This window comes from Sphaeramia orbicularis, chromosome 24 (genome assembly GCF_902148855.1).
Source record: "Sphaeramia orbicularis chromosome 24, fSphaOr1.1, whole genome shotgun sequence".
Classification (NCBI taxonomy): Eukaryota; Metazoa; Chordata; class Actinopteri; order Kurtiformes; family Apogonidae; genus Sphaeramia; species Sphaeramia orbicularis.
In genome coordinates, this window is record NC_043979.1 from 30,474,915 (window position 1) to 30,500,934 (window position 26,020).

At 34.3% G+C, this 26,020-nt stretch overlaps 1 protein-coding gene and 1 non-coding gene across 8 annotated transcripts in view; one reads left to right on the forward strand and one right to left on the reverse strand.

The window, feature by feature from the left end:
- Positions 1–26,020, reverse strand: part of lama2 (laminin, alpha 2) — a 400,339-nt gene that overhangs the window by 292,708 nt on the left and 81,611 nt on the right. For all 7 annotated transcript variants that reach the window (XM_030128899.1, XM_030128898.1, XM_030128896.1 and 4 more), the window contains exons 2-3: positions 17,006–17,176; positions 11,130–11,242 (exon numbers count right to left, since the gene is read on the reverse strand). In XM_030128899.1, coding sequence (XP_029984759.1) covers positions 11,130–11,242; positions 17,006–17,176 — 284 coding nt within the window. The remainder of the gene's footprint in view (positions 1–11,129; positions 11,243–17,005; positions 17,177–26,020) is intronic.
- trnas-gcu (transfer RNA serine (anticodon GCU)) lies at positions 14,018–14,099 on the forward strand. The gene has a single exon. It is a non-coding gene; the product is annotated as a tRNA-Ser (tRNA).

Consider the following 26,020-nt stretch of genomic DNA (forward strand, 5'->3'; position numbering starts at 1 on the left):
CTCTCACACATACATACGAACAAAACACCCACTGAGGCAAATAGGAGTCCACACATCCACGCACAAACACACACACACAGAGACATCAGTGTATACAGTCAATCACTCCAAATCAGCTGCAGCATTGATTTGCTATTACTTCAATCAATACAAAATTGACTGTGGTAATAAGTTACTTGATAACAGAAGAATGATCTTTAGTCTTTTCCAATGAAGCTCTTTCATGACTAAACAGACCGAAAAGTAAAAGCAGTAAAGAAATACTAGTAGTTATACATCATAAATCCAAAGTTACTTTTAAACATCAGCTTGTTGGTTTGAAGTTGTGATGTTCCAATCTGGATTTTTTGCTTCCAGTTCAATTTTTTTATGATTAGTTTTGCCGATACCGATCCAATACTTTTTACCATGGAATTTTGATTTAAATTTGGAGTCATTATTTTTAGGTTACTATGCTATTATTTTACTTGAGATTGGGCTGAATGTGGAACCTGAACTAAAATAAGTATGACACCTTTGACTCTTCTTGTCAATGGTCTTTTTGCACTTTCCAAATTCATACGGTGGGCCAAATCAGAACCTTTGGTGGGCCAGTTTTGGCCCATGGGCCATATGTTTGCCACCCCTGCTATAGTGCATCTGCAGGTCCATCCAGGGATTATAGGGGTGTGTGTTCCATGCCGTACATACCTCACAATGAGTACTTGCAGACCATATGACCGTGCAAACTGAAAGTGAAACTTAAGACGTTTTACTAATTCCTCTAAGTCTCCCCCTGTTGTGCAGCTTATTTTCTTTTTTCCCTACCTTCAGAAACTTTCATTTGAGGTAGTAGGACGTTTATATAAGAGGGCATTGCCCCTTCTTGCTAAAATTAATAAATGCATATATCTATGCAAAGTACATTTGAATATAATGTTGATATTGGTTGTATGTTGTAAATATTGTAAAAAAAAAAAAAAAAAAATGTATAAAAAAAAGTATATGACATTGATAATTGAAATTAAAAATGTTTAATTAGATGCTTACTTTAGTTGTCCATCCGTGACGTTGCCATTTGTCAAAACTCTTGCTATTTAGGTATGATAAAATATTTTTTTCCTCTAACTAATTGTTAGGTTGTAAAATAGAGGGCTAAAGGTATACACTGAATACATTTTAGGATGAAAATGTCATAGGAACTTCACTTTTGAGAAGTTTGTAATTCTTGCAAAAAATAGAAAGTTTTTTGTCCATCGGTGTTGCAGTAGTTTTTGATATGTTTTATGCAAAAATACTTGAAACTAAATTTTGTCCTTTGAGTATGTTTAACCCTTTCATGCATAGTGGTCACTACAGTGGACAGTTACTCTACAGCTTTAATCTTGTATATTCATGGGATTTGTTGTTTTAGTTCCATATCAACCAACACAGTGGACACTTATGCATCATCTCATAAACTCCAATTCATACCATTATTGTAACTGTGCTGTTCTTGGTTGGTTCTTGAGTGGAAATCAATTGTTAATATTTATTTTTTGCATATTATCTCCATGAAGTGAGTAATAACTAGTATTAGAATATGTTAAAATGTGAGAAAACATCAGATTAGCTGCATTAAACATGGTTTCATTTCACTGTTTTCATATCACTTTATGATATTGGGTTTTAAATACATGTTTCTTTGCTTCAAGAATAAAATTCATGGTGTAGCTGAGTGGACATTTTTGTAACTCCATGAAAAACAGGTTGATTTAAAAAAAAAAATTCAATCACATTGTTCGGTTTTTTTCATGCCTAAAGAGGAATAAAAACACTCAGGAAAAAAAATCTTGATTAAGGTTCCAATAATTCATGCATGAAAGGGTTAAGATGGCATTTAGACCTTTCCGAATATGTGTAATATTTGTCTTAAACTTGTCTGGTTCAAAAGTTATGAATCAAAAAGTAGTGGGCTGTCCATCCGTGACGCCCTTGACCTCGCCCCACAGTAGAACCACAAATCACCAGTGTTTTCTGTATAATTTGTGTTGTCAATAAAACTAAAGAACTAAAGAAATGTTTGGAATCACCCAAACAAGGTCAGAACTGTCACAGTTTAGTCTACCTCTATAAAATAAAATGAAACACATCCCAGGGCTAATGCAGTTACAGTCTGGGCAAGAGACCGATATAGGCAATAGTTTTTTTTCTTTGGATCGTATATGTATGAATAAACCACTACAACAAACTGTTCTGAAAATAGTCCTCTGTAGTCTTTTACATTTTACCGACCTGCCCCTGTTCAAGTCCAGATTAAAGACTCACCTGTTTAGACTGGCTTTTAACCCTTAGCACTGAGACACTATTAGGTTTGAATCTGTGGTTTCTTTTATCACTGTGTGTTGTGTCCTATTGCTTTATGCATATTTATTGTACTTGATTAACCTGTTTCTATCTTATAATTTAATCATGCTTTTAGATGTAAAGCACTTTGGGCTTCTTTATGTTGTTGTAAAGTGCTATAGAAATAAACTTTGATTTGATTTTTTTTTTTTTTTTTTTTTTTTGATTTTACAGAAATGTGGAAATGTACAAAAACAGAGGTGGCATCAAACTCACAATGAAGTGGGGTGGAGAACTTGAACATGTCAAGCTCAGTCATTCTAAGCTTTCAGATCTGATTCTGTTCGACAGGTGGTCACTGAAGATAAAACCCACTAGTAATAGAAAGCTTTTAAAGAATTCACTTGGAATAAATATTGTAAGGGTGGTCCTTTTTTATATACAGCCGTTCATGATTATAATATTTTTTCTCATATTCTCTTTTTTCTATATAATAATAATAATAATAATAATAATAATAATACATCTGTTTTATATAGTGCTTTTCTAAGTACTCAAAGATATCAATCAATCAGTAAATCAGTCTTTATTTATATAGAACTTTTGTGACAGTGAAATGTAGCGCAAAGTATTTATAAAAATCAGTACACCCCACCACCACCGCCGCCACCACCACACACACATACACACTCACACCCCACCACCCATGTACCCAGTGTTAGTACGTATAAATAACAGTAAAACTAAAAGAAATAGATAAAGAAAAAAAAAGAAATAGGCTGAGTACGGGGGGACCATAATGCAACAGAGGAGGCACTATCACATATGTGTGTTTATGTGTCATACATGTCAGTCTCCAGCTCTGCACTGTAATATTAAAATGTGTTCGTATGCTGGTACAGGATCAGGTAAAGCCTTCAATAGCCCTGCCACTTCAGTGAGGTAAAAAAAAAAAGTGTGCATGTGTGTGTTTTTGAGCCCATTTAAGAGCAAATATATTCAGTGCGCACACCACAGTGGTGAAAGGTGTGATTGATGGGCCAGAAGTCATTAACATGTCAAGATGGCTGCTGCTATACTTCCTGTCCAGGAATATAATTATATTCCCTGTGATATTTGGTGAAAAAGCAAATACAGCTCACCTCAGTTTGCCACTTGCATTTTTCTGTTCTCCCTCGGTGACTTTATATTACCTTCATATGAATAAATGAAACCTGACCTGAAATAATCAAATATATACCCATACCTTGGTTTTTTTTTTTTTAACTCATTTGTTTTCATAGAGTTTATAATGAATTATAAATAAATGTTAAAATTTGCATGAATTTAAAGCCTTTAGAGAAATTAAGTAACTGGCTTCACCTAATAAATGCAGCGAATTTAAATCTTTTAGCCTCTGTTTTATTCCCATGACAACTATTTAATTATAATCTGGCAATCTAATCTGTTTTATCACGTTCCAAAACTAAATAGATGTTCTAAATCTTCCAATGCCAGTGCACAGCCCCTAAATCACCAAGAGTCCTGACAAGCTTCCCAAATCAAAAATGGAAACTCATTACTACACATTGTCACCCATGCTTATGAAATGATTGATTGCAAAGTTGTTTCAAACTAATTCAAGAAAAAAAAAAAAAAACACAGACACATATTTTAAAGAGCCGAGCATTAGACCCTTAAATTATGAACTAATCACTGTAATTGCACACAGCAGTCAATGAAAACCAAACTACGATCACGGTGACTGAATGCAGCCTGGTGTGTTCATGTAAATCTAGGAATGGCAAGGTTATGAGAACAATATTCTGACCTATGATGACCTTCCACCAGTAATGCAGCATATAGGGAAGCTGAATGTCAACTTACTGTGAAAGAAAATCGAAGCAGATGGGAGGAAAGTGATGTAGATATGTGGGCGGTGCAGCTGGAAACATTTTACTGCTGTTAAATAGAGATTATGACAGAGGGGAGTCCTTAAAAATCTATGTGGATCTTAAATTTAAGGACTAAAGAAATATAGCAGTTGCTCATTAGCTCTTGCTCGGTTTGAAGTAAGGAATATGGCGAGCAAACACAATAACCCTGACAACTAGGAACAACAACAGACAAAAACTGCAATCTGAGAACAAATAAGAAGGCTCATTTGTATTATCCACTCTGCTGATTAAAAATAGCAAAACTATCGCAACCCATAAAGACCCAAACAGCCTGATCTAAATAGTTTAATACCTGTTGATCCACTAATCCTATAAATACATGGAAATAATTGGAGTAAAATCTTTTCATGGTCATCAGATATGACCCATTTGGACGTTCAGAGGCTCCATAGTGTGCATGGAAACACCGTCTACTTCTACAACACTGAGTCACCAGTAAAAACCATGGAGTTGGATCAATGACAGTGGATGGACATGAAGGTAGGTTTGTTTCTTTATCGCTTTAACCAAAAAAAATATTTTCAATTTAAAAAAAAAAAAAATTCACTTCAATCAAAAAACCCTTTTCAATCAAAGAAAAAAAGTGTTTGAATGCAAAATAAATATCTGACACCAAAAAAAAGGCATTTAAACACTTTTTTTCTTTGATTGAAAAGTTTTTTTTTTTTTTTTTTTATTGAAGTGAGTTATTTTTTGAAAATTGAAAATATTTTTTTGGATTGAACTCATCTTTTTTGTATTTGGGCCATATTATGGGTAGGATATTTGTGTCTTTATTATTCAGTCCCAAAAAAATATCTCTTCGATCATAAAAATATATATATTTTCTATCAAAAAAAACTTCAGTTCAATAACAAAAAAACATTTTTAATCAAGTGCTTGAATACAATTACAATTACAATACAATTAAATTGAAAATGAAAAAAGTTTTGAGGTACTTTTTTTTTTGTTTTGATTGAAACATTTTGACACAAACATCCCACAGTGGGCGGATGCTTCCCCATTGGTCAGACATGTTTGAGTGACAAGTGTCTACACCAATGACGTTTAACATAGGAATGTCTGCTTAGAACGAGCAAGTTCCCATTTGGCAAAGTACAGGGATGCAGTGAAAATCCATCTTCCATCTCCACCCTATCGATACACACAAACCCTTCAAATGACAGCATTTCTATTCCACAGACAACATTAGATGCCTTTTCAAATGTACATCGAGGGGGAAAAAATGTGGTTTTGTGGGATGTAAATAACATAGTTTAACATACTTTAACACAATTTTTTTTCTGTTTCTGATATAATAACCCTCGAATTTAATCTGAGCTTTTATGAGCATCTGCATGATTAGTAAATTGAATATGGGAAAATGCATGATTTACACTGAAAAAATGCAAAATAAGGAGGATAATATTACAATCAACGGTGATAAATCATTATTGAAAGGTTAAATATAAAGAAAAATCCATTTGGGAACTGACACAAAAATAGCACTGAGTCTTTAATACTAACTTCAAACTTCACTCTTATTTGTTTAACTAATTTGATTTTCAGCTCCTTGGCACACACGTAATCATTTATCTACTCTCTACTCACACAACATTTTCAATTTTCCTAATGGCCAATCAGTACAGAAACTTTTATGAAGCCTTTTTGACCTCCATCATCTACCTCTCACTGAAAAGACACCCATCCACTTCAACCACTTCAGCCAAGACGTCCAGTATTTACAGCGCTTTCCTGCATGTTTATTAAAGTATAATACCCACAAGTAGCTGTTAAACTATGTCAGCAGCGTCCTACAAATACCTTCATTTAGCAAAATGATGATTATGGTTGATTTCCTTGAAGATTATATTAAATGATAAATTAAAACTTTCATTCTTTCTTTCCTTAAGCTTCAGGACAAATGGATTTTCTCTAGGGATCAATAAAATGAATCTGAATTAGGAAATATGTGACACTGATATTCATACAAAACATAGCTGTGAGTGTAAATGAGGCAACAACTGAATTAGTAGCAGTATCTTTCACTGAATGCATGCACAAACGTTGAGTTGGAATGGCACATTTTCCTATTTGTTGTACATACTTCTTATCTGTAGAATAGTTAGCTTTTGTATTTTTTTTTTTTGTATATTTTTGTATATTTCAGTAATTCTAGTAGTACTTTAGTAGCATATGTGCATCAATATTAACTAAAAACTAAACTGATTTTCATTGTTTCTGCGACAGTGACAATAAAGACCTCTTCTATTCTATTCTATTCTATTCTATTCTATTCTAATGATGCTCAAGGGTAAGTGAGGTTTAACTTTAGCAACAATGTGCCACGTGATGATATATAAGTTCAATAACCTGTACCTCCACTGCATTAAATCGGGTTTAAATACATGTGTTCTGCTCATCGCTGTGCAGTATAATGGATGAAAGGCAGCATAAAGAGCCCAAGTCCCACCCCTTCCATTTGTACCTCGCTGAACCTTATTTCAAAAAAGTCAATGGCAAGAAAGAAGAAATTTTTTGATCCTGTTCGAATTCTGCCATCATTTACACACATGATTTAAGAAGAAATAAACTGACAAACTATGAGTGTGAAAATACATTAACAGAAAGACTACACACCCAAATCATAGAACTCATAACTGTGTCTGTCCATGATCTGTTCAGACATCTCAACATGACCAGACTCTCTCAAAGAATAAGGTGAAACATGTTAAGGCAATGGTTCTCAAACTTTTTACAGTGGAGTACCCCCTGAAATATACGTCTTTAGTCAAGTACCCCCAACTCTCACTTCAGCATTTTTGCAAAATTTGTTCTTGTGTCAAAGGTGTCTGTTTATATTTTCTAAATTTTGTAAACAAACAACATATATTTAACTGTAATATATATAAAAAAAAACACATTTTTTTAAAGGAAATTGTGTGTGCAAAATATAAACTGAAAAGTGCCCTCTTTCACTGATAAGAAAAATAAATAAATTAGTCATTAATTAATAAATGAACCTTTCATCAACAAAAAATGACTCAGTGACTCAAACTAATTTTGAATAATATAAAATAGAAATATTCTAGAGCAAGATGATTGACAATAAAACTATTATATAAATGCATTTATTGTGTTTTGTATTTCATCATTAATTGTCATTATTTATTTTTTATTCAGTACATGATAACTTATTTAATGTATTTTACCAAAAACATTTCAAGTACTCCCTGGGCTTCTTCCAAGTACCCTTGGGGGTACAAATACCCCACTTTGGGAACCCCTGTGTGAAGGTAACAGTTGTTTTGGTGTTAGTGAAATGATAAATGCAGTCCACTGAGCAGTTTTGCACAAAATAGATGTAACCTCACTATCTTTACCACAAATTATGAATTTATTAACTCCTGAAATTATATTATAAATAGACCAAAGTAAGCTGTGTAAATGATACAATCTAAACTGAATTTTAAAAAGTATTTGTCTCTTGCCATAGTTCATATTTTTTCTACATTAGGTCCCATGGGGCACACTGGAGCTCACTTTCATTGCACATGTAGAGAAATTCAACCTCTGAAATTCCACCCATCCAAATATACACATATTTTTCTGTATGAATCATGAATTAATTTTCCATGTGATGTTGTACCGGTGCATATGGTGTGGTAACACCTCAACAGGCAGCATGTTCTATGATATAATCTGCTGCTATAAGCACTGTGCAATGTATATTAAGTGGGGGGGGGTATAACTTTATAACACAACAATTAATATAAAGCAAAGAAATTGTAGGAAGATGCTGGCATATCTATTCTAAGTTCTATTTTTACTACATTGCAGGTTGCCCAGAAAAAGCTGGTTTATGCAACATTATTTGACATAAAAATCTGACATTTGATCTAATGTCTAGACCCAAAGGTTGTTGTGGAACTGTAAAAGAAGAGTGTTCTCTGGAAAAATCTTTTAACGTTGGCCTCATCAAATCCATGAACCAAATACACTGCATTGTCACTTCATTCACCTGATGAATATTTTACACTGTTAATTACTTGCACTATTTGCACACAAACCATAGCCGGTACCATTATGCCTCACTCAAACCCACTGGTTTTGTCGACATTGTATATTGTATATTTTGAAACTCTATCTTACTTCTATATTCTTTATCTTACTTGTTTGTTTGTTTTATTCTATTTTATTTTATTTTTTACTGCATGTTTCTTACCTACTCCATGTTCTATGTAAGCACCAAACCACTGAAGCAAATTCCTGGTAATGAGAACCCTGTTTACATACATGGCAATAAACATGATTCTGATTCTGATGTGTACTGTTGCAAAGAGGCTTTGGTCAAAGATGTGACAAGATGAAAATGACAATAATTAAAAATAATAAAAATTTTTAAAAAAACAAGACTAATGTAAAGAATTCAATGAAACAAAAGTTACGTAAACGATGTAAAAGGATGAAAACATCATAACAGGGAAAAACAGACTTCAGAAAGGTCGGTCAGTCATGTTTATGTACATCAACATCTTGTGCGTCTGTTCACCGGTGACTGTGTTGCTGACATTACTTATAAAAAGTGATTGTTGACGTCACATTTCTATCTGTGGTTGACATTGTGACATTACAGCAAAGTGCATTTAATTCAACTTTTTTTTATGATGGATAAGACAGTAGAAATGTGGATATTATGATGTAATTTTGGAAATACAAGTCCCAAAGAAATGCAACATTTATCTTTTGGGTTTTGAGCTGAAAATGCGTGGGAAACATTGTTCTCTTTGCTCCTCACAGAAGAAAAAGCCACAAACCTATAAAAGGAGGAGTTATGGCTAAAAACGTATACAATGAAAAATAAATTCTGTGATATCAATCTTTTGTCATCCCATCATTTTCTCCACATGTCAAACAGAGTGGAGGTCTCTATTTACAGAATTAACTTTCATGTATTAATTGTGAGAACCTTAGTCAAGATTTTTTTCTTCCGTGTTTTATTCCTCCTTAGGCATGAAAAAAACAATGCGATCCAGTTTTTTTTTTTCTGTGGAGTTGCAAAAATATCCATCCATTTAATTTTTGAAGTAAAGAAACTTGTTTAAAACCCAATATCAGAGAGGGATATAAAAACAATGAAATAAAAACATGTTTAATGCTGCTAATCTGATGTCTTCTCACATTCTAACGCTATTAATTCTTCACTTAATCGAGATAATGTGAAAAAAAAAAAACTTCTTGTCGAACAAATAACAACTGATTTACACTCAAACATGTTAGTGTACATCAGGTTCATCAAGAACAGCAAAGTTATAGTAATGGTATGAATGTCAGGATATGAGATGATGCGTAAGTGTCCACTGTGTTGGCTGATATGGAACTAAAACAACTAAACCCATTAATATACAAGAGAACAGCTGGAAAATAACTGTCCACTGGAGTGACTTATGCATGAAAGGGTTAAAACAGCATTATGATGTCGTCTGGAAGTAGAGAGAAGGATGTCGCAAATATATAATATTAACTTTTTTTTAAAATTTTAGATCAGCAGCAGAGGATTTTTTTCACAATGAAAATGGAGAAAATAAAAAAATTCAAGTGGTTGCCTCAAGGCCACATCTGGTGCCTTATATATTTTAAGAAGACACAGATGTGTTGTAACTGGTTAGCAGCTAACTTTCCTAATCCAATGGATGGGTGGATGGATGGATGGATGGATGGATGGACAGAAGGACAGAGGGAGTAATTAGTTATCAGTTGAAAGGAACTTATAAAAATATAAACACTTACAGGGTGGGGAAGCAAAATTTACAATATTTTGAGGCAGGGATTGAAAGACAGTGTATGACCAATTAGTTTATTGAAAGTCATGAGAATTTATTTGCCACAAGAAAATTTACATAATAGAAAATGTTTTTATTCTACGTGTCCTCCTTCTTTCTCAATAACTGCCTTCACACGCTTCCTGAAACTTGCGCAAGTGTTCCTCAAATATTCGGGTGACAACTTCTCCCATTCTTCTTTAATAGTATCTTCCAGACTTTCTCGTAATAGTTTTGCTCATAGTCATTCTCTTCTTTCCATTATAAACAGTCTTTATGGACACTCCAACTATTTTTGAAATCTCCTTTGGTGTGACGAGTGCATTCAGCAAATCACACACTCTTTGACGTTTGCTTTCCTGATTACTCATATGGGCAAAAGTTTCTGAAAAGGTATGGATAATAGTGTTAGGTATGATTATGACATCAATATATGTTTGGTTTCAAAACAATTGACGTAGTGCCTGCTGAGAAAAAACAACTAAATGTTCATTGTAAATTTTGCTTCCCCACCCTGTACTTCCATCTTGGTATCCAGATGTTAAATATACAAACAACTTCAGACATTCATGACATAATAATACATAATACAAACATCAATATCTAATCATCCAAGATACAAAACTAAATGATGCCACAATTCACTGTTAGTTTCATAACGGGATGAACTTTAGAGCTGTAGAATAAGTCTTTATATTCAACTTTTAAATTACTAGGTCAAGTTATGGGTAAAATGCTCCCTCTCAATCCTAAATTATCCATTTGGTTGGTAAGTAGGTAGGTAGGTAGGTAGGTAGGTAAATATTATATGTACAGTATATAAAGCTTTTTTTATGTGTTTGTTTGTTGTTTAAATTTCTAAGTTCCTCAGTCCGTATTTGTCTCCTTGAAACTAAACTCTGTATAGGTCATATTGGAAGAAGTGAACCATCTGAAGGAAAGATTTAACAAGTTTTGGGAAATATGGAACATTTTCTAGAACTTCTTGGACAATTATATTGCGCAAGGAGATGGACATGATGATGAAATGATTGTGAAAGTCTTTAAAAGGCAAGAAATATACCTATCTGCATATGTGTGTGTTTACCTGTTTTAAGTCGAGTGTGATGGTCACATAGTGGTACTCCATTCCATTCTTAATAGATGGGCTTTGCCACCAGCGGTTGGTCCCATCGATGGCGTATTCGACAGGATGACGCTCTGAGAAAAAGGAGACACATCACTTGTTATATGCTATGTAAATGTCAGGTATCTACAAGTCAATTTAGCATTTCCTGCACTGTTATAGCATAAAATGTTCTCTACACTGTCATTTCTCACTTCTTTTCACTGCTGACATTTCAACCGTTCAAGGCCAAATATTAAAAGCACATTTTTCCACTACGTACAAAAAAAATAATAGCCTTCGTTCCCATTTTCTACGATATATTTTCCCTTTTGAATTAAAACTAAATAAATAAATAAAAAACTACTGCTAGGGGCTCTGTAGCTGCTCCACACATCCACCATAATGGAACAGGTAGATAAAGCACATTATTAGTTTCTTATATGGCAAAGGTGAGTATGCAGAGTGGTTGTGTATGCTGTGTGTGCGGTCCTGTTTGTGTGTTTATAGGTGTGTGAAAGTGCATTTTTAAGAGAAGATGAGATGTTTCAGGTTGACTGGCAGCTGTCGATCACACGGCTATTTATGTGTGACATTTCTGTTAAAAACCATGGCAACTATCACTGTCAGGAAGGAGCTATAGATCTTCAGTAAAAGGTCTTCCACTCCTCTCTTTTTAACAACACCACTTGGCTGTTTTTGTTTTTTTCCCTCTAACTCTTTTCTATCTGGGAAATATGAAAGTACAAAAATTTTAACGTGCCAGTGGAAAACAATACTTGAAAACTTAATTTGTCAGACTGTAAGAAAACGGCCCGTGGAGTCAATCAGTCATTTAATTAACCTCCGTCAGTCACGACACAGGCAGCCAGAGCTATTTACTGCGTAAGTGATCAGTCAAATTAAAAACAGCTGATCTTTAACATTAGTAATGCTGTTTTTTTTGTAATTAGTCTGTCACAGTTATTTTTCTTTATCTTTTTAAGCTTTGACCTCTCCTTTTCTTATCTTATTTTTGACTAGTTATGTGGGTGAACACGTGAGCTTATATCGTGAATGATCTTAATTCGTCACATTATCTGCTTTTCAACAGAATCATACAATTAAATTACAGCACTAATGTTTATTATCACCACCGCAGAGGTTATATGATCGCTTTGGGAGTATGTGTAACCACTGGACTGATTTCCATGAAACTTAGCAGGAAAGTAAACGTGAGTCGACGATGAGCTCCTTAACCCTAAAAGACCTAAACCACCAAAACTATCTACTGATCTGAAATGTTTAACCCTATAACGCCAAACATATCATATTTGATACATGAGTTTTGAAGCCCTCTACCTGATCAGTGTGATATTTTTTTTTCTCTAAAATCCGGATGTATACAATTAGATACATGCAATACATGGATACTCCACCAGGGGGGAGGAATTCATTCACCAGAGGCCTTTCCAGTGACACTACAAGATTGTCATTAATGAGGCAGGAGGCAGAACTTTGCCAATTTAGCAATAGAATTACCAATTTGTTAGACATGTTTGTGTTTTATTATGTTTTTGTTTGTTCAAAAATAATATTTAAGCATTGAGACCTGATGTATGAAATACGATGCAAAATTGAAACTCATACATGGAGATTGAGTTTTGAAAAAAATGTCTTTTGGTTGTTCAGAAGGACCAATAAAGGATCCAGTTTCAAAGAACTGGAATTTTCTGTCAATGATTTAACAGTTCAGTCTTTACAGGATTATCATCTTTCCAATCACTAATCCGAGCAATACTTTGAAATAATTCAGGTAAAATGCATTTTAGCAGCAGTTCAGTAGCATCAGATATGTCTTTTGATTTTGTTTTTTTGGGTTTTTTTTTTTTACATTTGGACACTCTGTCATTGAACGTGGGAACATTGTCATCTTCAGCAACAATGATTCACCAGTAAAATCCATAGTTTTTTTTTTTTATATTCAGTTAATGACATGTCTTGCAAAAAAGTCACTTTTTCCTCAATTTTCTCAGTTTCACATAATAATTATATTTGCGCAGAGCTTTTATGATCATCTACAGTCGGGGAAAAAATTATTAGACCATCCTTGTTTTCTTCAATTTCTTGTTCATTTTAATGCGTGGTATAACTAAAGGTACATTTGTTTGGACAAATATAATGATAACAACAAAAATAGCTCAAAACAGTTTAATTTCAGAGCTGATATTTAGCCATTTTCCATGGTTTTCTTGCTAATAACCAAAATCACTTCAGTTCTTACGTCAATACCTATGGCATTGTACTGACAAAAACAGTGCTTTTAGGGATTCCATGTTTTCTTTTCTGTCTGTTTTAGTCACATGATACACACAGGAGTTAATACTTGATTGCTTAAACATTGTTTTTGATGACTTTTGATGGTCTAATAATTTTTTCCGCGACTGTATACGATGATACACAAACTGAAAATAGGAAAATAACTAATTTTCACTGAAAAATGCAAAATGCAAAGGATAATGTAATAATAAATGATAAATAAAAATGTATTTGGAAGTCACCACAAATACAGTTCTAGGTCTTTAAGTTTTGAAGTAGAACCTCATTGTTTTTCTCTTTCTTTAAATGTACATCCACACCATAAATGCTATCTATAATAACGATTGTAATTCCCTCTATGTATAAAGCATGAACTGAAAAATACAAATTGAAGCATATTACTGTGGGGGTTTATGTCACTGAGAACACTTTATCATGATGTATTTATTGTCATTTATCATTATGGTTTTGCGTTGTCTTTTTTCCAATTTTTACTGCACTTTTATCCGATTTTAAATGTTTGGTTATTGATAACTGATTGTGAACTGCTCATATATGACACTGTGCAACAGGACGAGGTGGCCGAGTGGTTAAGGCGATGGACTGCTAATCCATTGTGCTCTGCACGCGTGGGTTCGAATCCCATCCTCGTCGGGGGAGCTTTTCTTACAGTACATTGCTCATAACATGGACATCTGACAAATAAAAGCATTTAACCTTGAATTTCCTTCATGATCAAAGCATCTTATCTTAAATGACAAAGATAATGTTGGCTTAAACACAAGCATGTGGCTGCATCACACCCAATAATAATAATTAGATAATTTTGTACTTTTCCTGTCAACCTGTTTGAACACACAGTCCACTGTGGTAAACATGGATCACTAATGAATTAATGTGCAATCCTTCCTACCTTTTTAATGTAGAAAGTGGATGAAACCTGCACACAAACCTAAATCAGCCCTTAAATGAATGAGAATAGTAATAATTAAATAAATCCAAGTAATGAAATAAATGTATAGATGTTAAGCGAACAATCCAATACTTAATAACAAATTGTTCTCCACATTACTGCGACAACAACAGAGGAGATATCACATCTGAATGTTGAATCACTGACAGCCAATCAAAATACATATACAGGGTGGGGAAGCAAAATTTACAATATTTTGAGGCAGGGATTGAAAGACAGTGTATGACCAATTAGTTTATTGAAAGTCATGAGAATTTATTTGCCACAAGAAAATTTACATCATAGAAAATGTTTTTATTCTATGTGTCCTCCTTCTTTCTCAATAACTGCCTTCACACGCTTCCTGAAACTTGTGCAACTGTTCCTCAAATATTCGGGTGACAACTTCTCCCATTCTTCTTTAATAGTATCTTCCAGACTTTCTCGTAATAGTTTTGCTCATAGTCATTCTCTTCTTTACATTATAAACAGTCTTTATGGACACTCCAACTATTTTGAAATCTCCTTTGGTGTGACGAGTGCATTCAGCAAATCACACACTCTTTGACGTTTGCTTTCCTGATTACTCATATGGGCAAAAGTTTCTGAAAAGGTATGGATAATAGTGTTAGGTATGATTATGACATCAATATATGTTTGGTTTCAAAACAATTGACGTAGTGCCTGCTGAGAAAAAACAACTAAATGTTCATTGTAAATTTTGCTTCCCCACCCTGTATACTAAGAGGATGTTGCCTTCAACGCACCACGTTGGTGCTACATATCACTGAATGTAGCTTTTATTTGTATTAGTCTTATGAATGCTATGAACACTAAGAATAAGCGAGCAGCAGGGCCACACAGCCACAATACTGAACAATAAAGTTAATGAGCAATTAAGTGCAGTCGGTGACAGTTAGGTCAGAGTGTAGCATCGACTTTCAGACCCTGTTGCAGGTTTTATTGGTCTTTATGAATATTTTCTCATGGACTTTCTGAGACACTAGAAACATTATGTTGAACCTGCTGAACATATTGAAATATTTTGTGTATCATGTTTATTTCCTTTGAGAGAAAGTAGATTAATACCTGCCTTTTCTACAGTATCATCTTGTGAATATAAGGTAAGAAACACATGCTGACTAAAAGTTTATAGTCTGAACATAATGTACATGTTATGGCGATAAATATTCATGTAGGGCACAGGTGTCAAACATAAGGCCCGGGGGCCAAAACCGGCCCGCCAAAGGTTCCAATCCGGCCCGCGGGATAGCTTTGCAAAGTGAAGAAGATATGAACAGTCAAGGGCATCAAACTTGAAAGTAATAGCATAATAACCTAGAAATAATGACTCCAAATTTTCTTCTTGGTTTAATGTGAAAAAAGTAATGACATTGTGCCTATAAATAATGGCAACACCAATTTTTTTTCTCTTTGATTTACTGTAAAGAACATCAAATTCTGATATCCTTTAATAATAAAACGTCAATAACCTGAACAAATATGACCAACCTGAAATGTCTGAAGAAAAATAAGTGCAATTTTAACAACATTCTGCCTGTTTTGTGTCTTGGTAGATCTGATCTGTAATGCACATGTAGAAATCATGAGTTGAGGCAGAATATTGATCAAATTTTTCTTATTATTTCTTCTTATTTTGCTTCAGAATTTTCTGTTTTTTTCAGCTTATTCACATCTTTATTGTTTGGATAGTTTGTAAAATGTAAATGTTTTCATAATTTAATGTTATTTTTTGCATTAAAAAAAATTTGGAATTGTCATTATTTATATGTTATTATGCTGTTATTTTACTGGTTCGGCCCACTGGAGATCAAATTGGGCTGAATGTGGCCCCTGAAAGAAAATGAGTTTGACACCCCTGATGTAAGGGCTCAAACACAGCTATAACATGATGTAAAAATCACTTCAGTTCTTACATTAATGGCTATGACATTGTACTGCAAAAAAACAGTGCTTTTAGGCATTCCATGTTTTCTTTTCTGTCAGTTTTAGTCATATGATACACACAGGAGTTAGTACTTGATTGCATAACCATTGTTTTTGATGACTTTTGATGGTCTAATAATTTTTTCCACGACTGTAAAGGGTTAAACAGTTTAGATCAGCAGATGCTTTTTGTTGCCAGTGGAAGTTTGGGTTTTTATGGGTTAATATTTTTTACTTGATGATAGAATCACGCCAGTGCAGACTACTCTATGACAGGCAGTTACAGGATAGGACTTTGACTTTTACAGAGAAAAAAAAAAGTGATATGATCTTTTGGTCACATTGAAGTCAAATAAAACCTAATGGACCATCTAGTTGTTTCACTAACTGTTCAAGGACTGACTGAGAGATCATCTGAATCATTGATTGACTAAATAGCTAACTGTTAGGTTGACAGGATAAATTATGAGAGCAGGTTGATTTTCTATTGTCCTCTTGCCACGCTGCGATTGATTCCTCAGTTCAGTCCTAATTATCGTTTAAGACAAAATGATTGGTTACCATCTGGACCAACGGAGCTCTAATTAACTAATCTGGCATGATTCATTAAATTAATCATTACAGCTATAAGTCATAGGCTGAATGTGGGAGTTTCTCTTACCAAATGGTTTTGTGCTCTTTTGGTTGCAGATTCGACACTGTGGGTTTCTCACAGGCTGACCCGGTACATGTTCTACCAGTTTACAGAACATCTCTGGACCCGATGACCCACAGGTAGCGTTAGCGGATATTTCTGCCATGGTCGCCAGGTTCAACACAGCCGGGAATAGTCCTGAGAAAAAAACATAGCAATTAAATATAGAAATAGTATATGACACAGACTGTATGTTCTAGTCAGAGTCAAGAGTTCACCTCACATCTCTCATAGAGTTAAATAAAATGATTTAAGCTTAACCGGTTGTGTAATGATTCTCAAAATCCATATTTTTGTTCAGACAATGATTATTGAGTCACAGTGCAGTTCATCCCTCATTTTGTTTGTCATTTTCCCTTTATTTTAGATCAGCTTTTTGTTATTTGGATACATAGATCTAAATATATTACACTGGTCTGTAAGGAAAATGCTTCCAGAATAAAAGTAATGAAATTTTACCACATGAGAGTCACTGATAAAGAAAAATCAAGTCAAAAATGCTGGTTGGCTGAACTTTCCAAGATACAGCCTTGGATCAAAATGTGAAAAACCAAGAATTAACGGGAGAATGGGTTTGACTCAAAAGGAATATTTGTCTCAGAGCTACAAGATCTACTTCAAAACACTGTCTGCACATTAGAATACATTCACTTTACAGGTTCTATTTAGTGGAAGATTTATAAATCTATTATATAAATGTACATAAATCAATATATGTGTGTAATAACACTTTATCATATACCTTGAAAGCATCAGCAAACCAGCACTTTTGTCATATGTTCTCCAATTAATCTTATTAAAATACGAAACATTTAGCACATTTAATCTCTGAAGCAAATAATTAAAAAAAATTTGTAGACCAGTGTTACAGAAAAATGAATGTAGGTAAATAAATGTATTCATTCATTCATTAAATAAATTAGCTTCACATAAATCAACTAAATAAAAATAAACAAAAGTGTACACGTTAAGTAAGGAAATAAACCAAAATTATAACCAAAAACACTTAATGACACATCCATTTGGAAAACAATCAATAAAGCGCAGTGAGGAATATTTATAAAATATACAGGCCATAAACTTAAACTAATTATTCTTCTCAACTGAAAATTATGACTTTGTGAGAAAATAACAGCTAGAAATAATAAAAATTTTAAAATGATCAATACATTATTTAGAATAAAGAGCAATGAAGTTGTGACACAAATGTTACAGATCTTTTGGATTGTTGAGATATGAACTGAATTTATTTACAATGAATATTCAGCGGATTTATGTGGCCACTAGAGGGAGTAGAGAGTGACTCTGCCAGTTTCCCAAAATGAGGAAAACTAACACCATGGGGCCTTTGATCCAATTGTCCGAAGGTGACGAGATGGGATGAGAACCACTAAGAAACCACTTTTAGAGTCAATGAAAGTCACTTTAAAAGTTAGGCATTTTGACTTAGATGTTCATATCATCAACAGTAATAATAGATTTCCAAAAGTGTTGAATCTTCAGCGACAGGTGATATTTATAACCTTTAAAAATCCACTAGAAGTAAAACCTCTGATTTATGGTGTTATAGTGCTAAATGTGGATTTTTTTTTTTTTTTTTTTGCATTACTACATTGAATAGAAAAAAGTGTCACACACCTATTCTGAACACAGAGGTTAACTTAATGGCTGTTAGTTTGATAATAATGAGTCAAACCATTCCCTTATATCCGATATATATGTTAAAGATATTTCAAGATAACTGGATTCACAGGGATCTTTGGTCTAAAAACAGATCCAAATCTGTTCAGAGACGTTCAGTAGATACAAGGCTAACTTTGTTCTTATAAGAAAAAAAAAGCTTCAAGAATATATGGTTATGAATGTGGAGTACATTCAGTTTTCAAAGCCATTTTGTATTTTAATGATTAAAACTGTGCCATTTCTATGTGTGGTTTTGCTTTGAATAGTCTATAAATGCTGGTTTGACTGTCGTTCCAAGGTTATGAGTAATTAGTCCAGAACATGAGGGGGAAGGCAGGTGTTTTGTACCATCCAAGTTAGATAATCTGTATATATTTTTGGTACAGCTGAATTCATTTAACACCCTTTACCCCTCATACACAGCTCAGCTATGTGTACTTTATCTTTGCATTAAAAACAGGCATACAAAAACCATTTTCTGGGTAGACTTTATGCAGTGTAATGCTCCTGTGATACATCAAAGAATTATTCATTTGCATTATGTTGCTCGAGCAATTTTTTGTCCATTTCCTGTGTATGGATATTTTCACTGCTGCTGCCAAGGAACACAAAGTGGGAGAGAATATAAATAAGAGAAAAGATGCTATGAGTTCTGACTAAACAAGGATAAATGTCCCCGTGGAAACACTATAAGCGTACTATCCACATTGGTTTGAGTACTGTGGGAAGCATCAAAACAGACGGAAAACATTAAACTGACCTTGTTTTGTATTTTCTTGGTTCTAACTAACGACAACATATTACTATTTTTGTTGATCATAAGCCAATATTTTACTTGAAGAACAATTTATTGTTGTTGTGGATATCGTCCAACCTTCACCAAAGAGGAAGAAAAGTCTTGATACAATTATTGGTAAATTCTTTGATCGTAATTATTTGAGGCAACTAAGATAGTTTTGCATAATCCCTTTGTTTATATATTTAGCTGTTTTTAGGCATCAAACCCAATTGGTTAGGTTTAGGAAAAGGTGACGGTTTGAGTTGAAATATAAACCTTTACTTCTGCACATCTGAAAGACTTAAGGAAACTTCTGCCATGTCAAACCTAAGTGGAAAATTGAAGAATGAGCATTTGTTGACAGAAACAGCATAGATTATCCACTGCTTTAGCCATTAAAACACTTTTAATTTGGATTACAGCCATCTGCAGCAACTGTTCTGTACAGGATGCATATTGTAGCAAGCAGGTGTAATATAAGATAACAAGGATTTTGTTGCAGCCCCCCCATCACCACCAAAATTTAATCATTTGTTCCTTGTGCCAGTATCAACATTTCGTGAAAATTTCATCAAAATCCATCCATAACTTTTTGAGTTATCTTGCTAACACACAAACAAACAGACAAATCCTGATGAAAACATAACCTCCGCCATTCCTTGGTGGAGGTACTAATTCGACAAAAAAATACATAAATAAGAAGAAGAAAAAGGGTAAAACACACCATAACTCTGCTATCTAACAAGAACAACACTTCTTCTAAACTCAGAACACTGTAAACACATAAAACTGTCCCAAAATATTTTGTCCCAATGCATGCTGGGAAACTTCCCCCAGCTGCTCCTTCAACACGTCACAATATATTTATGAATATCATATCTGACTAGTTTTTAAGAAAAACATAACTGTAATTTATATATCCTAGTTTTTCATGGTCTGTTGCAATTTTTCTACGTCCTGTATCAACATGACTCAACTGCAGCTACGAACAGAGCAACAACGCAGGAGGAAACATAAAACTGTAAGTGAACTGTGATGAAATTAAACCTTATATTAAGATTTTTTTTTCCTGGCAAGAATATAGCTGTACACTTCAAATCCCTGGTCAGTTTATCACGACAGAGCCACCTGACAATTTGCTAAAACGTTTCTGTTGGCTGGAATCTTACACTGTAACATGATGACAAACATATGTGCAGATGTAATGACAATACTGGATTAGCCAGTCATTGTTTAGTACTGCTTTGGGATGGCTGGAACTTAGGTTAAAGTTGTATTAAAAACAGTATCTGACAGTCTCTGGTGCTGGTGGTCACTGCTCTGACATAGTGGAAAAACAAAACAAAACAAAACAAAACAAAAAAAACCAGCTGAGGCGAATCAAGCTGATGCCAGTAGTAAGAATGAGGTATCTGTGTACAACCAAACTATTACTGATGTAATCTGTACTTATTTGTATGACTAAAATTTGAGCCATCTCTCACAGCACTTGATTTAGGTAGTCTGTTTTTACACCCTAAATGTCAAGTTTTATGCAAATGATACCCGTTTTATTGGACACAAGAGGCAAAAATTTGTGTTTATACTGGTCAGGTTGTAATTTGTTATATTTTTTGTTCTCTTGTATTAATCCGTTATCAGGCAAGTGACTATTTTTGGTCATTTCTGCAAACATTAAATATGGGGCCAATCCTGTGCCTCTGAGGCTGACAAGAAAATTGTTTTTTTTTTATAACACTCTACAGTGACTCAGAGATTTTATAGACATTTTGAAGCTGTAAATAGTGAGTATGAATGATTTTTGTCAGTTTATGACCTTATAGCAGTCACTGTATTGCATGTTTACTTTTTGGCAAGTGCTACTCGGATGTTTTACAGCAAGAAGAGGGAGACTAACACACTAAGAGCATTTCAATATGTGCTCTATAAAGGGTTAACCCATAAAGACCCAGCACCACTTTTGTGGATTGTATTTTTTCTCTCTATTTAACCTTTCTTAAATGATTTAATATCATTTATTATAATATTATCCTCTTCATTTTGCATGTTTCACTGCAAATCCTGCATTTTCCTATATTTAATTCACAGATCATGTAGATCAGGGGTGTCAAACTCATTTTAGTTCGGTGGCCACATTCAGCCCAATGTGATCGCAACAAGTGAAAAAAGTCAAATTACATTATGAAAATATTTACATCAACAAAATTTCCTTACAAATCTAAATAACATGAACAATGTGACGTCTTTTTTTGAATTTTTTTTTTTTTTTTTTTGATTTATTGATTTATTCAGAACATGCAATGAAATTTAACATATATGCAAACTAGCAAAACATACATAATAATACAAATATCAAGAATCATAACAATTGTAGACAGAAGAACAGAACAATAGTTTCATTTACATGCCTGAAAAGGGGTGGGAAGAAGTGCAACTTAAGAAAAAAAAGTGCAATTTTAACAATATTCTGCCTCAGTTTATCATTTACACATGTACATTACGATTTACATTACAATTACAAATACGCAAAACATTTAGTAACAAGCAGAATATTGTTAAAATGACATTTGCTTCTTTAAAGACATTTCAGATTGTTCATATTTGTTTGGGTTTTTCCCATTTTTTGTAGAAGGATAGTTAGTAAATGTAAACATTTTCATGTAATTTTACTTTTTTTTTTACACTAAAAAAAAGAGAAGATTTGACATTTTTTTATTATTTATTATTATTTTATTTATAGGTTATTATGAGACTATTTTGCTGGTTCTGACCCACTTTAGATTGAATTGGCCTGTATGTGGAATCTGAATTAAACTATGTTGACTCCATTGATTTTCAGTATCTGCTGTGTAATTTTTGTATTTCACAAATTCATCCCAAGGGCTGGATTGGACCCTTTGGCGGGCCAGATTTGGCCCGCGGGCCGCATGTTTGACACTTGTGATGTAGATGTTCATGAAAAGTTATTATATCTAAACAGAGAAAATTGAAGAAAAAGTGACTTTTTCCACGCAGATATCAATAACTGAATATAAAATAAGTGTCTCCACCCACTGTCATTGATCAAACTACAAAGATTTTACTGGTGAATCAGTGTTATAGAAGATGACGGTGTTTCTACGTTCACTACGGAACCCAGATGGGTCATATCTGATGACCATGAAAAGATGACAAACCGTATTTTACACCAGTTATTTACATGTATTGACAGGATTAGTGGATCAACAGGTATTAAATATTTTACATCAGTAGATGTTTTTGGTTGCCAGTGGCTGTTTGGGTCTTTATGGGTTAAAAAAAGAGGAAGTGCACCGGTCACCCCAGGAGGCAGTAAGGTCCAAACAGTCTCATCATGACTCATTTCTACATTGCGACTACACACAGTCTGTCATTTATCAGGCTTAGGCGTTAACTCATCTGCGTTGTTCCCATAGTAAAAGCACATTCGCCTCAGACTGAATGACGAGCTTGTTGAAGTTAAAGGACTGGAATGTTCAACATACACATGGTTTACATTTCCTGTCTGGCATTCACACACATACACATGTACTGTGTTATGTCAAATATTCAAGTCTCGATGCAGGATCAACAACTTTTATGGTCAGACAGTGTGTGTACAGACTCACAAACATAAACACAGATATGTCTAAATATTAAGTATACAAAGGCGGACAGCGAACAGGGGTATTATGTAAGTAGGGAAAGAAAACCTGTGGAGGAGAAACACTTGTAAATGCGTGGACAGTGTGTGTGCAGAGGAGTCCAGCTGTTTGGCCAGATGTCAACACTGATGAACTGTGAAGAACATCTGAGACATCCACAGTCCCTCTCTCACACGTGTACACATTCTCACAGTAACTCACAACAGATCATACACACACTCAGTCACAACAGAGATTGCATGACGAAAAACAGCCTTTTAACCGACTTCCCATTTGGTGATGACAAAACTATGGCAGCTGTTGCTTCTGTTAATAACCCAGTATAGAGAATATTTATACTAAAGTCTATATCATGTGTCTGCATTCTATTAATTTTCTCATCTGTTCATATACTATAGTGAGGATCCCATGGGGGAATCAACACAGAATGAACACATCGGGTTCACTGTATTGTAGTCAAAATAAAAGAAATTATGTTATATATCTTCTCCTGGGTATTTTCTTTGGACATAATGGAAAATGTCACAAGGTCAAGAAAAGATGTGAAGGAAAAGTCAGCACAATGGAGGAAAAGATGACAATAAGAGCATCCAACTGTGATTGTATTCACTCAGATAATGGATTTACACTGTGGATGTGCCACATTGAATCTACAGTGGACAAACAACACTTAATCAGTTGGACAGTATTAGCTTTTTTTCTTTTGTTAAATATAGTCCAGTGTAAGGCCAAGTAATAAGGCCAGAAAATTATACGTAGACTTCATTCAGCATTAAACATAATTTTAGTCCATTTTTTTTCCATCTCCTGTACATTAACTCAAGACAAAGCATGACTCACAAACAGCTCTCATTACTGAAACCACTTGCCTACAAGACTGGAAAAAACATATTCAGAGAGAAGATATCACTATTTTTGGTGAGTAAGAAAGCTCTCTTCAATGATTGAGGCTTTTTTTCCAATATTCAGAAAGCAAAATTCAATAACAAGGAGATTCTAATGGAAGCAATGCAACTTGAGGTCAACAATTCTATGGATGGGTCTTGGTAGCCTTGCCAGCCGTTCGGTTTTCTCAGTGTATTCAATACTGAGAAAACCGGATGGAGCTGCTAAATTCACTGTGAATTATGCCCGACCTATTTTATCACAAGTCTTTGGGGCGTGTGTTTCGCAATGCTTCATATGCACCGAATTCTTTTTGTTGTGAGTCAATGTTTGTTCCAAGTCTGCAAATCTCTTTACAACTGTTGTCGGTTGTTTGATTAAAAAAAAACTGTTGAATTACAGATTACACCTTGTATTCTTAAATTTCTCTGACAAAAGCGTCACATCCTACTTATCTGTGATTGGTTTAGTCCCTACCTGTTAGTCCCGCCTTCATATTTGGATTCAATCCCCACAATGCCAGATTTCTTATTGAGAAAAATAGACAGGGTGTAATCTGTAATTCAAGCCTTATTTTTTAATCAAACAACCAACAAAGAGATTTCCAGACTTGGACCTGATTTTGACTCGCGGCAAAAAGAAACTGATGAATATGACACATGGTGAAGCACCCGCCCCCAAGACTTGTGATTGGTCCGGTATAAAATAGATCGGGCGTAATTCACAGCGAATAGACCAGTTCCAGACTGTTTTCTCAGTATTGAATACACTGAGAAAACCAGATGGCTGGCCAGGCTAGGGTCCTGAGCAAAATAATTAAATAAAGTATTAACTAGAAAAGTGCAGACCTCCGCAAAGGCAGATCAGCGCCCCCCCCCTCCCCCGATCACCACCAAAATTTAATCATTTGTTCCTTGTGCCAGTATCAACATTTCCTGAAAATTTCATCAAAATCCATCCATAACTTTCTGAGTTATCTTGCTAACAGACAAACTGACAGACAAACAGACAAACCCTGATGAAAACATAACGTTCGCTGTTCCTTAGCAGAGGTAATAAGCTCAGTTTTCTTTAGGATACTAGAAAGAGAAAAAGTTGAAACACAGCTGTCCTTTGTATTAAACCAACATAAAAGTTAGATTACATTTTTTCTCACCAATTCAGTTACAGATTAAGATGTTTGTCTCTGGTACACTTTTGTGATTTTCAATCCAGATGAGAGACCTGGGTTCGGGTCTCTGAGGGGTGGGTCAGCTCTCTGACAAACAGTTCACCAGAGAAGGAAGGTGGACACTCATTAACCCAAACAAAACAAGTCATATTCAGATGGAAACACTGACATGATCTGTCATAGAACTAAAGTACAGGCAGAGAAATGCACAGTTTGAGCTCAGTTTGTAGTTTGTCTGCTGTTGCTCTTTGTGCGTTACGTAGCAGTATGCTAGCAGCCTGGAGCCCACATCTAAACGTGAGTTAGTGATTAAAAGTGACCAGTATAGCCCACTGATGTAAATTTGATGTGAAATGGTCAGAGCATCATCTGGTCTGTCATAGATTCAGAAGATTTAAAGAAATGAAGGCCACAGGAAAAGCACCACACTGTGAAAAGACTGATGAAATCCAACATTCAGTTCTATGCTTAAACATTCACATGACTATCACAACAAAACCAGAGTATGATTAGTTCAAAACAATGCTGTGGCACTTTTCCCCTCTAGAGGATATGAATTCTAAACTCATTACATAGGCCTATGCTACGAATCAGAAAATAAAGCTAACAATTTTGTTCTCAATTTGATTCATAAGCCAAACCAAAAAAAGTGTCATGGTGCATTCCTGCATTGGCACTGACCCCTCCCTCAGACCAAGGTTATTATTGTTAACGAAAACTAACAGAGTGACAAAAACTAAAACTGAAAGAACATTTTCATTAACTAAAATAAATAAAAACTCCAATTAAAAAACAATGACTGA